Source organism: Ascochyta rabiei, chromosome 12 (assembly GCF_004011695.2).
Source record: "Ascochyta rabiei chromosome 12, complete sequence".
Taxonomy (NCBI): Eukaryota; Fungi; Ascomycota; class Dothideomycetes; order Pleosporales; family Didymellaceae; genus Ascochyta; species Ascochyta rabiei.
Genome location: NC_082416.1, coordinates 1,395,653 through 1,412,278, shown reverse-complemented (window position 1 = coordinate 1,412,278; position 16,626 = coordinate 1,395,653). Strand labels below are relative to the sequence as shown.

Here is a 16,626-nt window from a genome sequence, read left to right as displayed (position 1 = left end):
CTGATGTAATCGTCAAACATCGACAAGGCCGACAAGGCATTGCGCCAGAATACGGCCATGGAGTACTCCCATTCCTCAATTTCACTAAGCATTCGCAACTCCAGATTTTTCAGAGCGGCACCAGTGACATCACATTCTGTTGCCGGGTGAAGACAGTGGTAGCCATGCTCGCTGGACGCTGGTAATCAACCTTGGAACGCAATCCGTCACTGAGTGAATACAAAGCAGTTATTTCAGAAACCAACAGATTGGTTCTCAGAAGCTCGCCCCAACGCAGCTTGATGAAATTCGAATACGCGAATCGGCGACGGTATAGGAGACTATGGGACGGGGACCAGCGCGCTGCTTCCTCTGCGCGGACGGCCAGTCAGCATCCCACCCACTTTCCAGGATTTCGGACGCATCTGCGCGACGTGCAGAACGGTCTCATGCATCACACTCAGTGACATGAGACCGCCTTTCCACACCTGGATGCCGGACTCTATTACAACGTCTGCAATCTAACAAGGGGCCTGGTTGTTGTCAATTGATGTTTGTGGAGGGATTGACTGAATAGAAGGGGCCCTGGGAGATCTTGTCGCAGGTTAGGAATATTTTACACAAAAAGTTGCACGGACGGGCGCTATCAAAGTCAATAGAGTGATTGGATTGGGTGCAGGCTCTGCTGATCGTGCGGCGCAGCAAAGCTAGTATTGAAACGGCCAGGTCCGAGTTTGGTTTAAACGGGCTTAGCCATGCCTGGCATTTAAGATGCTCTCGACGCCTGTCCGCTGTAGATACTCAACTTCCAAAACTGTCTTCTCGTTGCATCAAACCCCCTAATCCCTTCTGTTCGTCGAAACTTGTCACTCGAAAGGCTGCATCTTCCCAGCCAATCACACACCCGCACCCACAGCACAACACAACATACCAACCATCATGGAGACCATAGAGTTCATACTCCAGCTACTGTCCGCCGTATTCGCTGCACTGGGAATCATCGTCACCATCGGCAGCATTGACAGAAGATGGTCCCTAGCCGCCATCATCTACCGGAAGATATGTAGCAAAGGTACGCTTCGAAGGTGTCCCCAATGCTCCATGGTGGACTGATCTAATACAGACATTGACTGGGAAGCCGAGAGAAGGAGATGGCAAGACGCCTACCGCATCGATGTCGACATTGAGAACCTTTCACATGAATACCAGCAGGAGTCAGAAGGACGATCCACACTACTGCGGACGTGGTCGAATCGGTTGGATAACACAGTTGTTGCAGGTCACGGTGTCAATTGCGACGAGCCTACTGACACGTCGGTACTGCGGCTTCCACCCATGACAGAGATAGAGACTCTACTATGCCTAGGTTCCAAAGAACCGACCACTCCGCCAGACAATGTTACGCACCCTGAGAGGAAGGTACGGAACTGGGACAAGCAACCATCCAAGCCGAGATGTCGCAGCTATGCCAAGGACATGTTGCGACAGCCTCTCGTCATGTGCTCGTCTAGACGCGGAGGCAGGAGACGGTTGGCAACCTCGGGCAGAGAACCTGTAAGCTTCAACGAGGTGTGCAAAACTGCCGGGTGATTTTTTTGTGAACACTGCGCATCTGCCCCGACCTTCGTAATCGCTGCCTATAGAACCTGACTAGTAGCTTTTCGAAACGGACCGCAACTGAACGGGGTAATGTGAATAGTCGAATTGATAGGACTAGGGTTTGCTATTTCACAAGACAAAATACGCAATTCCCGTTCGTATGGGTAACACTAGTCGCCAGCTCTTCACCGAGAGTTTTCTGGGCAGACTGTGAGATATTGTAAACAAAACATCTGGCGTGATGTGGGAGAGTTGGCTCTCGTTCCTTTGAAACGCCATTTTCCTGTATCCAGTGTACATGTGGTAATGCATCCCTTTTATCCATAACGCCTTTTAAAAAGCAAATAATTCAACGTAGTATAGAGTAGGGTATGCCGTATCCGTTAAACGCCGAGTGTAAACGTGATGATAAAGAATAGGGCCTAGGGTAGAGGTTCCGGCACCGCCAGACACATGACTGGTGTAGTTGGAGGCGAGAGGGGTGCGTTCTCGACGGCCTTGGTGACCTCTTCATGCTCGTGCTTGCACTCCAGCCCCGATCCGCACTCAATCTTCGTGCCAGCCCACTTTTCTTGCCGAGCCATCCACATGACGAGATTGAGGTCAAAGTTCTCGAAGAACACTTCGTCGAGGAAACGCGCCTTCTTTCCAGCATACGTATGGTATTCCTCGCGAATAGTGTCCATGTCAAGACCACAGATACGCCTGAAGCATGCAACGGTGCAGCCGGTGCGGTGCTTGCCCTTGTTGCAATGAATCATGATGGGGTGATTGGAACGGTCCATAATCAAACGTAGAGCACGCTGCATCTCGCAGGAGTCAACGCGCACCTCGCCCTTGTTCGCACGGATGTGGACCCGGAAATGCTGGATGCCAGAGTTGTCCATGAATGATTGGTATTCGGGGGCAATAGGCTCAGGTACCAGGGTCAGGATACTCTGGATTTTGAGATCCTTGATAAATTCGTAGTTGGCCGGCTCAGGATAGCTGCAGCGATAGATGCTTCCAGGGATGACAGCGCCGTAGTTCGAGGGTGGGATGCGCATGTGGAGGCGATCAGGGACTACGGACCGAACAGACGCTGGAGTGAGCGTGCCAGTTTCGGTCGTTGATGCAATCGAGCTGTCCACATTATCATGCGGCAGGTCTTCGTGGTGGACAGTAGCTGCATGGATATGGAGCTTCTCGCTTACAGCAATGTTGAGAGCCTCGAGGTATTGCTTGACCTTCTCCATCATGGTGAACTGGGCGACATAGCCAGCAGCATCATTAGAACCAATGTTTGGGGTAGCCATTGTGAGATGCGTAGCCTTGGTCAAAAGTTTACGCGTGGTGTCGTTGATGTGCAGGGGTTTAACGCTCAGCGTTTCTATCCTGCGGTCGATTTGCAGTAATTACGCAAGTCTAGCAACCACTGTAAACTCGTGTACTGGCTCGGCAGTCGTGACAGTCGGTTGTAGGAGATTTTGAGGTTGTGAGAGGGTGGTCGCGTGTGAGTTGAGTAGGGGGTTCAAGAGTGGAAATTGGTCGTGTGCAGAGGAATCGGGCAGAGGCCGACAGAAGGACTGGAATTTGGTCAGGAACACTCGCTGGAATGATATTTGATACAGGCCGGGCTGTATGATCCAGTCTCTGAACGCCTCTATCGTGTTGGTTTACGGTGTTCGCCCATAATGCTGCGACCACGGAGCGCGCCTGGCCAGATATGTGCATAATGGCGGCGCACCACAAAAGGTAACAATGAATGCAACAACAAAACCGCGCAGGAGAAGGGGCTGGAAACTTACTCTGCGGTCAGCTCGAAGTTAAAGCAGACATTGTATTTGCTTCTTGCGGGAGGGCGAAGAGGCGAGATTCATAGTGTTGGTGGAGTGGAGGTGGTGGAGGGTGGTGGATTCAGCCTCAAACCCCAGGCGCGTGCGTGTTCGTGTGTGGGCGTGTGAAGTGGTAGCGAACAGTTACTGAACCGCAGGGAAAGGCGGTTTGTGATTTATGAAAGTGGGCAGAGCGGTGTTGTGGGAGGTCAGTGGTCGGGCGGGTTGTGGTTCCAGTCTAGCAGTTCCACGGAATTTGTCCACTTATGCGCGAGGCCCGCGCTTGCCTAGGAGATGACTCGCCAAGCGGATACGTGCGTCACTACCCGCCCGTTAAGTCCGACCTTTTGTGCAGGAACATGTCGAAATTGTGAGTCTCCTTTCAGCGACGTGCAGCATTTGTACAGTGAGGCTCTTGTGGCCCAGGAGACAATGCAGCACGTGCGCGGCATTGCACAGCAGTATTCACATTCCATTCACAAAGCAGAGGGGCGCCAAGCGGCTCGCACCGAACTTCTCGCCTTGATCACCCCGCCGTGGCACGACGCGGAGCAAGCCGGTCTGGTCTCAACATCGTCTCGGTACCGAGACTGAGACCCCGAAAATTCTTGCAGCGGTGCAGCGGTGCAGCGTTGTGCGTTCCGCGTCGTTTGACTCGCTGCAACCACACTGACACACATGCACGGGATGTAGCTCTGATGTAGCTCTCGTACAGCTGCATTAGTTACCTAGTTGCAGCCTCGCATGTACAGATCCTGGGAAATGAGAATCTAGGCAACGTGTGGCTTCCAGCGACACGTGCAGCCTCATCCATACGCTGCTAGCGGAGACGTTGACAGCTTGAGCCGATCTTGCCTTGCCTTACATACCGTTCCCCAGGCGTTCCCGAATACAAAGATAACCACGAGGAATTTCATACGATGCCCAAGTGTCCATGGCCACTTTCACGTGCATCAGCACATGATCATCCACTAACTCCATTCGTACTAACACGGCTTTTCCCCAGAGTCCCGTGCTCTATCACGATAACTTGGCTATCGTACCTCGGTCACTCCACATGAGCTTACCTCTTTTATAGACGTGAATGGTGCTCATTGACACAATTGAACTATAGCAGTACTGCAGTAATGGACGCTCCACGCTCTCCATCTACCTCTCGATCACGACGATCCTACCCTAACCTCCACAATCTCTCTCTCGCACCCCTCAGCTCCAAATATCCACTCGATGCCTCCGTACCCTCCACGCCAGACGAGGACGTGAGCGGCACACGCACACCGCGCACATCCTACATCGCCCAAAAGTCGGCGCCGACTACACCAGGCATACTCAGCCTCTCTCAAAGCAGGAGCGCATCTCGCAATGGCCGTCGTTCGAAAGCATATGCCTACGACAGCTACTTCATGTCTGAGAGGAGCGACGTAAGAGATGCAGGCGACATTCCAAAAGCGAAGAGCACAAACACTCTGCACCCTGGTGTGAGCTTTGCAGAACCGACGGGGCCGCTTGAACACAAGAAACACCACACACGCAAACACACCGCCCCACTCCCTCTCCGCATGCCCCTCCACCGACACCACACCAGCGAAAGCAACGACGACTGGCTCCACCGCGCCGGCCTCGCCATCGCCGGCGAAACACGCGACGCTCGAGGCCAGGGCTGGCTAGTACGAAGAGAGAGCTCGACGTCTCTCGTCGGACAGAGCAACGACTTCGAGCACCACGCCTCGCACGACGCACGGCACAAAGCCCTGCTGTCCGGCGAACACATGCCCGACACCAACCAGGGCGACTACCCGACCTTCTCGCCGCGCATGAGCCGCGCGGGAAGCAGACTGCAAAGCCGAATCGGCAGCCGCGTCCCCAGCGCGCGCCAGAGCCGCAGAGGGAGCCGCGTCGGCTCGCGCATCGACCTCGCCATGTCCGGCCTCCCTTCCTCGTCGGCACGGCACAGTCTCGACACGGACGGTGACGAGGCGCCCATCGAGCCCGATTTCGTCGAAGCAGACGAGGACGAGGGTCCCGACGACGAGGAAGAGGTGGCGCGGCTGGCGCGCGAGCGCGGATTCGGGCTGGGCGGGTGGATGGATGCGCTGATCGGATGGACGCTGTTCTCCGTCGACGAAGATGGCGAGGTGTCGAGCGACGAGGAGGAGGATGGCGGCGCAGAGCACGCGCCGAGCCTGACCAGGGACGAGGCGAAGTTGATGAGGGAGGTGGAGGCGAAGAGACGGAAGATGGAGAGGGAGAGCATCGTTGCTGCCAGTGCGCTGAGCGTGCACGATCAAGCTGGCGATGAGGGTGGGGAGGTCAAGATGGATGTGCCGAAGCCGCCAGAGGGACAGGAGGCGGGTGGCTGGCAGGATGCTGCGTGGTTGTTGAGCGTTGCGTCGAAAGCCTTGTTTTAGTTCACCTTCTACAGTGCGTCCTGGCGCAAGTTTGATACCAAGATTGCAAAGCTTGTCGTAACAACTTGTCTATTATGCCGTACACCCTTATCGTACACTACCTACATGCCCGTCCACCCTACTCATCCAAACACCACACAATCACATCCCCGACCCTCCTCGAGTCATCGTGAAAATGGCTATTGAACCCCCTCCAGCACTCCCTATACCTACTCTCGCCCAACACAGTCTTCATCTCCGCCTCCAACGCCTCGAAGAAGACCAGATTCTGCGGCCACGGCCGTCGGTACTTGGCCTTGAACTTGGGATCATGCTGCGTCCAGAATTGTCCGCTGCGGCTCCCGCCCGCGGTGACGGTCTGGACCGACTCCATGTTGTCTCTCAGCCAACGCTGAGGACCAGGATTGATGTAGAACTCGTCTGCCTCGTCTAGATACGTGGCTCTTTCGGCCAGAGGCACGTGTAGAGGCGGTTCGCACGTCAGCGCCCACGCGTTGATTTCTGCGTACACGAGATGGCTGCGCCAGGGTGTGGAGTGGCACGGCATCAGGAAGCCGACCGTAGTGTTTGAGACGTGAGTTGAGGGGGAGGAAGGGGATGTGTTGGAAGCGAGGCTGTTGCGGGCTTCATGCTTGTGGCGGATGTGGTGCACGACGTCTATTACGCCGCGTTGGTGGATTTGAGAGACGTAGCCGGCAACTACTATGTTAACGGCGAGAAGCAGTCCTACGATGGCTTTGCGTGAGAGTGGCGCTCTCGTAGGATAGAACGAAACGAGAGGACCGGCAGATATGACGTGCAAGAAGGGGAGGATGGGGTAGAGGAAGCGGACTTCTTTGTGAGAAATCAGACTCAGTGTGATGGCCATCGTCATGCAGGTCCATCCTAAGCGTGACAATATGTCCCGAGAGACGATTGGGGTTGCGTTGTCTTTGGAGATGGAGGAGCCTTTGGTGGAAGCTGTTGATGGTGAAGGAGAGCCGAGAAATGACTGATATAAGCCTACCACAGCGAACGGTAATGCCGTGGTGAGCAGGAGTGGCAGGCCTTCGGTCAAATAGTAGTCAGGGCGGTTCTTACCGTAAAAGACTGCTAGCGACTGGGCGATGTTGAAGTAGAGGAACCGTAGAGGAGGCAGAGCCCATGAGCCGTAATAGAGTCGGTCAGATAGGACTGAGCAGGCAAGGACAGCAGATCTGGCCTTGTCAGTCTGGATCCGGTGTTCATTCAGGCACAACTTGATGATCACCACATCTGGTCGTTTGGGCATGATCATGTACTTACCCGCATAGTGCGACTTCGCGGATCAGAATATAGCGTAGCCTTTTCGAAGCTTGCCATGTTGTTAAAGCAGAGATTGGCAGCCAGATGAGGACATTTGTGGGTCGAAGTATGCAGGCAGAGGCTGCTAGCAGCAATGACAGGCGCAATCTATACGATCATGAGCCTAGATTGGACGGAGCGTGCAGCATGACAGCGTACTGTAAGACGGAGCCGAGATCGCCTTGGGCTGCAACTGAAGTTTTACCCTCTCGGAGAGTCTTGCCGTGTCCTGCAAGGGTTGACCAATGCCAAGGCCAGTGGTAAACGGCGATTGCTGTGAGAGTGGTCTCGAGGCAATTGGACAGTGTCCGGGTTGAGCAGAACCACTGCCATGGGCTGCATACGGATATTGCAAGCTGACGTAACACCGAATTAGAATCCGATACACGAGATTGGAGCATGAATTGTTGCGGGGCGATGACATACAGCTGTGAGGGCTGTGCGACTGCCACGACCGTAGACTTTCTCCGCGAGTTGCCATGTGTAGCAATCGAGTAACGCTGCGGACACAGCTTGGACAACCTTCGGCGTGGCTAGGAGTAGTTCGGCCCTGACAGGTAGACTGAAGCCACAGACGTCTGCTAGTTGCGCGGCGACTCGGTAAGCGGCTGCAAATAGGGCAGGGTGCAGGGACGATCGCAACAGCGTTTTCCACTCCTGCTCAATGTGAGACAGAGTGCTGCAAAGACATTGTCTGATGGCGTCCGATAGACGGAACCGATCAAGGACGAAGGGAAGTTACCCAAGTGATCCAGGCATTGCTGGCCCCACCCATGGCCAGCCGCCATGCAGGCTCGAGCGACTGGAAGAACTCGTCCGGCTGGAAAAAGGTACGCAGTGTCAGTGCATTTACGGTGCGGAAGGCAAGCAGCAGCGCGAAGACGCGTAGCGGCGAGTCACGATAGCTGGTGGATGGCCTCTCTGGTGGAGCACCAGTGCGGCTGGCAGTCGTGGCATCTGCGGAGTCGCTGGCGGAAGGCATTGGGCGATCAGATCAGAGGCCGCTGCAGTCGAGCACGAGCGAGCAGTAGGGGCGTGTGCAAGGCAGGCGAGGGGTGAAATTGAATGCAGAGAGTGACGAATCTCACGATGGCTTGGCGTGACGCACGCAACTTCATGCGTGCGACGCCAGAGCGTCTGTGTGTGGAGTGCAGAAGTTGATGATATGTTCTATGCCGTTCTGGGTATTTCACGATAGACAATGGCCGGCGCCTGGACTGCACGCTCATCTGTTGGCCTGCCGCAATGCAGTGCGAGTGTGCCGAGAGGTGGCCCGTGGTCCTACGATAGGCTCGTGGTGCGTAATAGTGCGCTATGTGCACGCCGAGGACGTGAGCGGGTGCTCTCAACAACGATGGCGAGCTTGTTGGGCGGGAAGAAGAAAAGTGCGGGTATCGGGCTATGGTAGGGAGAATCTGGGGAAGGGGCACGCGGTGAAAGGGTCCAAGGGGTGCATGTTCGTTAGAGCGCCGGGTTTCTTGGGGTGTTGCGCCCTCGTAGATGAGTTTAGAGGTGCGGCGCTAGGGATGGGAGGTGTATCGTAAAGCGCATGGGGCGTGTATCGTAAAGCGGCTGGTACGGTACACGCGTGCTCGAATATATCCGGGTGCCGGTTTTCAATGCAGGCTGTGAGAGATGGATGCAGAGCGCAGCAGCGTTGCAAGCCATCTTACATGTTAGTCATGTAACGATCCACCGCAGCACGTGTACTGTACTCCGTTATTCCGTACAGTTCAGAAGTGGCTTCTGGGCGCCAACACCTCGGTCTATTCGTCCTCACCTCATGCGGCGCGTTAGCTCGCTTTTTCGCTGCTCTTATCGCGGCTGGCCATAATTGCAGTGACGAGCACTCGTGCAGCGCAGTGCGTCTCCGAGCCATTCCAGGCAGAACAGCTGCAGGGCTCCCAACAGCGCGCGGCCGTGAGCCCTCTGCCAGGCACATGCTGCCGGGCGAGCTTCTCCAGCAGACGCCGTGATGCGGTTGGGGAAGGGCAGCCAGCAGCAGCCCACGGTGCAGCGTCTCGCTCTTATCGCACCTGGCAGCAGACGAACGACCCCTCACCAACGCTTCGTGCGGGCGCCACCAGAGTTGTGTTGAGCGCCGGGTAGCTCCAGCCCACGCAGCGCTAGTCCTGCATGCACCCCAAAGCAGCCATTCCGCAGTGAGGTTGGCGGCATGTGTGTGATTTCCAGCCGGCGCCCGTCTGCTCGAGTTGAAGGGTGGTGAGAGAGCCAGCGGCCCAAACAAGTACATGAGGCACGCCGGGCTGCTCAACAGTTGACCTCGCGGCTTGTCGTGTCTGTATTGCTGTCTGCTCTCGTTGTGCTCATCCTGCTCATCCTACTCATCCTGCCCGTCCTGCCCGTCCTGCCTGTCCTGCTTGTCCTGCTCGTCCTGCCCGTCCTGCTTGTTGTGCTCGCAGTGCTGAGGGCCGTAAGCAGAGCTCTACTTCCTCCACCCTACCCTACCCTACTTTGTACTGCCACTCAGCATTCGTTGGCCTTGGTTGCTGTTATCGTTCACTCTGACTCGCCCATTGCAGCTGGTGCTCCACTTTTGCGCGCCCTCGTCATATCCCTGCCCTATCTGGACGGTTTTTGGGCGATCGTGTCTCTCAACCATCGATCCCAGCCGTGCAGCCAAGTCCGCGACGTCCTCCGCTGTTTTGCATGTACACAGCACCCTCGACGCTCACAGCACGCCGACGACGCCGCCTTGTCCCCGCCCTGCCCCCGCCTTGTCCCCCCTGCCGCTGCTGCCATTGTGCTCGCTGTGCAATCTTCGGTCCTGCCGCAGAGCAGGATGACACACCCGCCGACGACGCATCCCACGAAATTCTGAAGCGCCGCCCACTTCCAGATCCTGACATGGTTGCACTGCGCGGCTGAACTGAGACGACTGAGCGCTCGCTCACCATGACTGGCCCGCATGCGGACCTGACAGCGGGGGAGCAGTGCTACCTGGACCACACTGCGCGCATCCACTCGACGCCGCTCAGTGCACACGGCGACGAGGGTGACGAGGGTGACGAGGGTGACGATGGCCACCACGCCCACCACGCCCACCACAGCCACCACAGCCACCACAGCCACCACAGCCACCACAGCCACCACAGTGCCAGCTTCAACCTCGACGCTCATGGCAGCGCAACGCCCAGCCAGCAGCAACAGCGCCCACTGCTCGAAGAGGCCGACAGCACGCCGCGCTCTGAGCTCCCCTCGGTGCCCGACGCAGTCGCTGCCAACCTGCACCGCCAGATGCACGCCATCCACGAAGACCAGCCCAGCTACTTCTCGCCGCAGCCCCGCCGCGCCTACTCGAGCACCATCACACACAGCACCCCCGCCTCCGCACACCCCTCGCCCTCCTCGAGCGCCAGTGCTTCGACCGCGTCGGTAGACGTCGCCGGCGCCCCGCCCTCGGACGCCTTTGGCCCTTCACTACAACCCCTCGCCCTCCACCACCGCCCCGCCTACGAGCGCGACCTCTCCAACATATCGACCGCCAGCCATGCCAGCCATGCCAGCCATGCCAGCAATGCCACCGTCCGCGCGGACCCCGCCAGGCCCCTGCTCCACTTGGCCTCAGAACCTGCCGTCCCGCAGCACCGCGATGGTCCCGTCTACCCCAACCAGTCCTATGCTGCACTGCAGTTTCAGCAATACCCCACCCCCTATGCGCCGCCCATCGTCCGCGCGCGGAGCTCACACCCAGCACACTTCTCTGCCAATTCCGTGTCCGCCATCCCCTCCTTCGGCGCCTCCAACATGCACTACCGCGACATCATGGACTCTGCCCCGCGCACCGCCGGCAACTCCCCCGTCAGCAGCCCTGGCCTCTTCGACCCCACCAGGCGAATCACGCCTGGCTCACGCGAGCCCAGCGACGGCCTCTACTCGAGCCCCTGGCTTCACCACACCCACAGGCAGGCACCCAAAGAGAGTCACGTCGCCGACGTCTCTCATGACCCCGTCTCTGGCCGCAAGGTTGTCAACCAGTACGAGATCATTGATGAGCTCGGTCGCGGCGTCCATGGCAAGGTCAAGCTCGGAAAGGACCTGCTCACGGGCAAATACGTGGCTATCAAGATCGTCGATCGGTACTCCAAGCGTCGACGTCTCGGTAAGAACACGAGCCACGAGGACAAGATCAAGCGCGAGATCGCCATCTTGAAGAAAGCTCGACACCCCAACATCGTCAGCCTGCTGGAAGTCATAGACGACCCAGCTAAGAAGAAGGTCTATATCGTACTCGAGCATGTGGAGCTCGGCGAGGTCAAGTGGAGGATAGAAGGCGCCCCCGAGGTTACTTTGGTTGAATGGCGCCGCTTCCAGCGAGAGTCGGAAGGCATCTTTGACGACGACACTGCAGCACTAGAGGATGAACGCATCATCAGGATGGCGCACCGCAAGCTTGCTCGCCAGCGACGTCGCGAAGCAAAGGAAGCCCACCTTCGCCGACAAATCGTTACAGGGAACGAGCCTTGGAGCTTTGAGTTCGGTGGAGACTCGGACGAAGACAACTTCTCAGAGGCAGGCCGAAGCTCTCGAGCTTCCAATCGTGACGAGCGCCCCCACAGCCGTGTCCAGTTCCGCGAACGGCAGGAGTCTTCCAACCACACTGACCAGACGATGGAGACTGCATTCCGCTCATCTATCCACGCTCCTGGATCCAGCAAGAGCGAAGAGGATCCTACGAATGGTCTCGAAGGCACCATGTATGGTCCATACGACACAGAGTTCGTTCGTGGCCGTACACCTAGCGTCGCGGATAGCAGCTCTTCCCACCCGGACGGCGAGGAAGAAATACCAGAGCATTTCCGCTATGTCCCGTTGATGACGATCCAGGGAGCATGGGAGGCTTTCAAAGATACTGTACTGGGTATTGAGTATCTCCACTACCAGAACGTTATCCATCGCGATATCAAGCCTGCCAACCTACTCGTTACTAAGGAGCACCGCATCAAGATCTCCGACTTTGGAGTCTCCTACCTAGGGCGCCAGAAGACAGACGAAGGACTCGGTGATCAGTCCGAGAACGAAGTACAAGAGGAGGACGAAGCCATTGAGCTGGCCAAGACAGTGGGCACGCCGGCCTTCTACGCCCCGGAACTCTGCCGCACTGACTTCACTCTTGAGACCCCACACATTGACGGAGGCATCGACGTCTGGGCTCTTGGAATCACGTTGTACTGTCTGATCTACGGTCGAGTTCCCTTCCACGAGAACAATCCCTTCGCCTTGATGAAGGCTATCAGTGAAGATGAACCTTACATACCACGTTATCGACTGAAGCCTGTCTCTGAGCGCGCAAACTCCAGACCAAACTCGCACGGGCGCAACATGCAACCAATCTCGAATGCCAGGAGGGCTCCGCACGACGTTGATTACGAGGAGATTGACGAGAATCTCCGTGACTTACTGAAACGCCTACTCGTGAAGGATTCTCAGCAACGTATTACCATACACGAGATCAAGAGACACCCGTGGCTTCTCCAAGGTATTAACAACTACAATTCGTGGATGGAAGAGACAGACCCCGATCGTTCTTCTCAAGGTCGTAAGATTGAGATCTCAAACGATGATCTGGAAAGAGCTGTTGTACCCATTGGCTTCGTCGAGCGGGTACGATCAGCTGCAAAGAAGGCTACGGACTACGTCACCAAAAGCTTCACGAGAGGCGGTTCGAGCTCTCGCCGTCGTGCGCAGAGCTCTGCACACGATATGCAACCCAGCATGAGCACCACCTCCTCGAGCAGTACTATCAGTCAGGATGCTCGAAGAGGTAGCATAGCACCTAATGCCATTCTGGACATGCTAGGCAGATCACGCGAGTCGGAACATCCTCTCTCGCACAGTGTCACCGCAAGTCCTGAAGCAAAGGAACGAGCCAAATACTTCGACAGCCCCGACTCTCGGAAGTCGTCACCGATGCAGAACCTAGAGACCTACCGACCGGGCATGCAGGACCGTTCGTTCTCTTCGGCATACACAATACGTCAGGGCGACCTAGAAGCCCGACCTACGTCACCAATGATCCCTTCAGCATTACCTGGCACTCCAACTGCGTTGGATACGCCTACTGGGTCGCATTTGAGTGGTCTGTTTGGGGGTCTACCGCGCAGGGTCGTCAACAGCATGAAGAGCAAAGATAAGCTCAAGCCTCCTCGAGAGCATATCCAAAGGAAGTCCTTCGACAAGTCGATTGATAGACTCATGATCGGCGAACAGGATCCCCACGGTGTGCCGAGCCTTGCGATCAGCACGACCAATGTTTCCGGTCATGTCGACCAACCAGACCCAAAGGAGTTGTCACCTGTCCTCCGCAGTCGATCCCCTAGCTACTCGGACGCCCGTTCTCTCGATCCTCTTGATTCGTCATCGCGGCAGTCATCGATATCATCCTTGTCGTCCCGTCTACACGGCAGGTGGGCTGCTGCGAATGAGCTCGAGGTTGGTCCAACTCTTGACATCCCCCCTGGCTCCTGGAAATCACAGACATCATCTCAATCTGCCTACACTGCAAACTCGCACTGGATTTCAAGTGCCCATGAAACATCAGATGAGAGGTTCAGCCGAGCCAAGGACGAGTTTATTCGCCGCAGGGTCCGAGAGGAGAACATGGGTCGCGAACGATCAGTGTCTGCAACGCAGCAATCGGGTTCGGTGCTAAGTCAGGCTGCTTGCCCACCCAGCCCTGATGACGAAACGTTCAACCATCGCAAGAAGGTCGAGGAGTATCTAGGCACACAGCACGCAGAGTCTTCCGAGAATAGCCCTGTCGGTGGACAAGAGCGGGGCTTGGCCTTCTGTTCGTCTGAAGAGCAGTTCACACCCATGTCACAATCGACTTCCAACCCTTCAATCCCCTCTGTCGCATCGGCCAGTTCCTCCATGCCGGATGACTGCGCTCCTCTGGACCAGTTCGCGAACATACTGCCTACCGCGTCTGCAGACTCAATTGCACACAACCAGTTTGATGCTCCTGTCGACGACCCTGCCGGCTACGATGGCGACCATGCTATAGACAGTGACGAGGAGGACAGCAGCGACGACGACGGTGGCCTCTTCATGGGCAAGAAGAAACCTGCACCTAAGGCTCGACGAAGCATATCCATCTCGAACGCAGAGCTGGCTCGCTCAAATATCCCAAAGGAGGTCATGGACGGTCGCCGACGCTCGGCACGCAGCGGCAGCAATGGTACTGTCAAAAAGATACCTCCGCCTGGCGCAGCCGACACTTCCGCCGCTGCTTCCGCTGAGCAGACTCCTGAAGCGTGATCGTACCGACACCCGCCCCTCTCGCACGCGAACCTTTTCTGTACGATACCGCATACATTGGGCGTCTTTCTACACTGCACAGCATACTGGGATACCCATTGTTCTTGATTGTACAAACACAGCAACATCATCACACCAACCCCTATGGATCGGCGCGTGGCGTTTCCCAAATAAAACTTGGATCATGGCGGCGTTTTCTTCTATTATATCATAACAACCATTACATCTTTGTATCTATCGGCACGATTTTTTGTCTTCTTTTCACGTTTTGCATGGCATGGGGCGCGTCGGGAAGGGTGTACACACGGTTGAGGAGGAAGGGAAGTACGAGTGATGAAGGGATGAAAGTGATGGCTATACCTTGTTTGAGCTTTCATGATGCAAAGCGTTTGCATCACTCACTAGGGATTTTTTCTTTCTGGCTTTGGCTTGTTTTTTCTGTTGTCTCTTTTGGATGATGGGGCATTTGCATAATAGACCACCCTTCTCTGTGTATCAACATAGTGACCCACAAATGAGGTGGTGCGCGGATATAGGGAAGGCAGACTGATAGTCGTTCTCGGGCATGAATAAACTCAGCTGTATCAAGACGAATTCCCCTCGCCCGGCGCCTTCTGTACATCCTTCGTCTTGTCCTCCAGCTCATCTCCCACAACAGAACCGCCTTCCCAGTCCCGCTCTTCGCTCTTCGCTCTTCGCGCCGAACGCGCTCGTCAGGTCTACACACCTAGCTGCCGGAACCAGAAACACACCGATCACGCCTACCATCGGACCACTTCTGCTCAGCTCACTTCACTTCAACCCACAGCCTCGGCAGCTCCATACCCTGCATATTACCAACAGCCCACCTATACCTGTATCGGGCCGCATGCGTTCAGCCCTACGACATAAACACGCCCTAGCAGCGACCCAACACCGCACGCTCTCACCCGCGCTGATCGGTGTGCGGCGCATTGCAGCTCGACGCGGCCGCGCTCGAGCAGACTGGGTGCCGAGGGCCTTGGTGTGAATCTTGCGCGGGTTAGGCGCTCGATTCTCACGCACTCTTTTGCCTTGTGCAATTCGAGCGTCTTTTCGGTCGCGGTGCATAGATGCTTGGATTCGGGTGCGAGGTGCGAGGTGCGTGGTGCGTGGTGCTGCATGCACGTCGTTTTAGCCGGATAACGCGTATGCAGGGTTCCGTCTGCGAAAGTAGGGCGTCGTGGGTTTGACTTCGCGCTGCGAAGGGTGCAGATAGCTGACTGCCTTGCGCGGTTGGATGGGCTTGGTGCAAGCGGGTCTGTGCTGGGTTGTGGTCTGCTATTTATGGGCTTTTGTTGTACTGGAGGAAAGGGATCAGGGTTGTGTTGTGCTGAGAGGACGTGTGACGGACGGTCTGGGCTGGTGTTTTTGTGTCTTTAGTGTGCCTGAGAGATGGCTTTTTCTTGCGTTGTTTGAGCGAGTGCTATGCATCATCTGTTGCTGATAGGTTTGTCTGGGTTAGCTGCTGCGTAAATGCGATAGCTAGGCATGTGGCAGTAGACACTGGTAATGTTCTGTACTATCCAGCTCCAAGTTCACTCATATCAGCACTAGGCAACCTCTCTACTTCACTCACAACAGCACAAGTATCGCATGTGTGTTCTACAATGACCAATGGCACCTTGCCGATAGTCAAGGACAATTTCTTCGTGTCTTGGAGTGACAATGCCAGCTAATTCGTAGCGAGAAGACAACCCTAGACTAGCTGAGTCTAGTAAGCTGTTTCCACAGAGGTCCGGGGTTCGAGTCGTCAATCCTCCCTTCATTCTCTGCATGTGTCACTCACCTTCATTATGAGAATTCCGATCGACCGCGTAGCTTACGCATCGATTGGTTTGTATGCCATTGTTGGTTCGGGTAGTACCTGCTTGCTGGAGTGTTTTCGCGTTGTTCTAGTGACATTGACGGCCGGAGTGAACAGACGACATGTTCTGACAGTGTGCCACTCTCGAGCCCTTGCAGCAAGTCATTGTTACGAAATTGCGAAAAGCTGGAGACATGTGGTATACTGTTTGGCTGTAAACGAAGCTCTTGAACTAAAACCAAGAGGTGACAGCCGGTGGCGGATAGCGGGTACGACCGTCATGTACTTCAATGACAGAAGGCTCCACGTCGAAGGATTGCATTACCTCAAAATGCACAACATAACAAGGATCGACATAAACAGCCCTTCCATGACCCAGTCTTGGGGTGCGAAAATC

General features: G+C 56.0%; 5 protein-coding genes across 5 annotated transcripts, besides 9 other annotated features; 3 read left to right on the top strand and 2 right to left on the bottom strand.

The window, feature by feature from the left end:
* Positions 1-918: 918 nt before the first annotated feature.
* On the top strand, positions 919-1,569 carry EKO05_0007541 (uncharacterized protein; the record flags this gene model as incomplete). Its single annotated transcript, XM_038943449.1, has 2 exons — positions 919-1,051; positions 1,103-1,569. The coding sequence occupies 2 exons, from the start codon at positions 919-921 to the stop codon at positions 1,567-1,569; spliced, it is 600 nt and encodes a 199-aa protein (XP_038793857.1).
* Positions 1,570-2,000: 431 nt separating this feature from the next.
* Positions 2,001-2,873, bottom strand: EKO05_0007540 (Protein-tyrosine-phosphatase; the record flags this gene model as incomplete). Its single annotated transcript, XM_038947159.1, has 1 exon — positions 2,001-2,873. The coding sequence occupies one exon, from the start codon at positions 2,871-2,873 to the stop codon at positions 2,001-2,003; it is 873 nt and encodes a 290-aa protein (XP_038793858.1).
* A 565-nt stretch (positions 2,874-3,438) lies between these two features.
* Positions 3,439-3,472: a tandem repeat.
* Positions 3,473-3,491: 19 nt separating this feature from the next.
* Positions 3,492-3,520: a tandem repeat.
* Positions 3,521-4,519: 999 nt separating this feature from the next.
* EKO05_0007539 (uncharacterized protein) lies at positions 4,520-5,800 on the top strand (the record flags this gene model as incomplete). The annotated part of the gene is made up of 1 exon (XM_038947160.1): positions 4,520-5,800. The coding sequence occupies one exon, from the start codon at positions 4,520-4,522 to the stop codon at positions 5,798-5,800; it is 1,281 nt and encodes a 426-aa protein (XP_038793859.1).
* Positions 4,912-4,976: a tandem repeat.
* Positions 5,582-5,643: a tandem repeat.
* Positions 5,801-5,918: 118 nt separating the features above from the next.
* On the bottom strand, positions 5,919-8,105 carry EKO05_0007538 (glycosylphosphatidylinositol anchor biosynthesis; the record flags this gene model as incomplete). The annotated part of the gene is made up of 5 exons (XM_038943236.1): positions 5,919-6,996; positions 7,085-7,231; positions 7,283-7,479; positions 7,550-7,780; positions 7,866-8,105. 5 exons carry the CDS (start codon positions 8,103-8,105, stop codon positions 5,919-5,921), a joined length of 1,893 nt encoding a protein of 630 aa, XP_038793860.1.
* A 1,366-nt stretch (positions 8,106-9,471) lies between these two features.
* Positions 9,472-9,531: a tandem repeat.
* Positions 9,532-10,039: 508 nt separating this feature from the next.
* On the top strand, positions 10,040-14,404 carry EKO05_0007537 (Non-specific serine/threonine protein kinase; the record flags this gene model as incomplete). The annotated part of the gene is made up of 1 exon (XM_038947161.1): positions 10,040-14,404. One exon carries the CDS (start codon positions 10,040-10,042, stop codon positions 14,402-14,404), a length of 4,365 nt encoding a protein of 1,454 aa, XP_038793861.1.
* Positions 10,167-10,239: a tandem repeat.
* Positions 10,628-10,667: a tandem repeat.
* A 672-nt stretch (positions 14,405-15,076) lies between the features above and the next one.
* Positions 15,077-15,119: a tandem repeat.
* A 361-nt stretch (positions 15,120-15,480) lies between these two features.
* Positions 15,481-15,548: a tandem repeat.
* Positions 15,549-16,626: the final 1,078 nt, after the last annotated feature.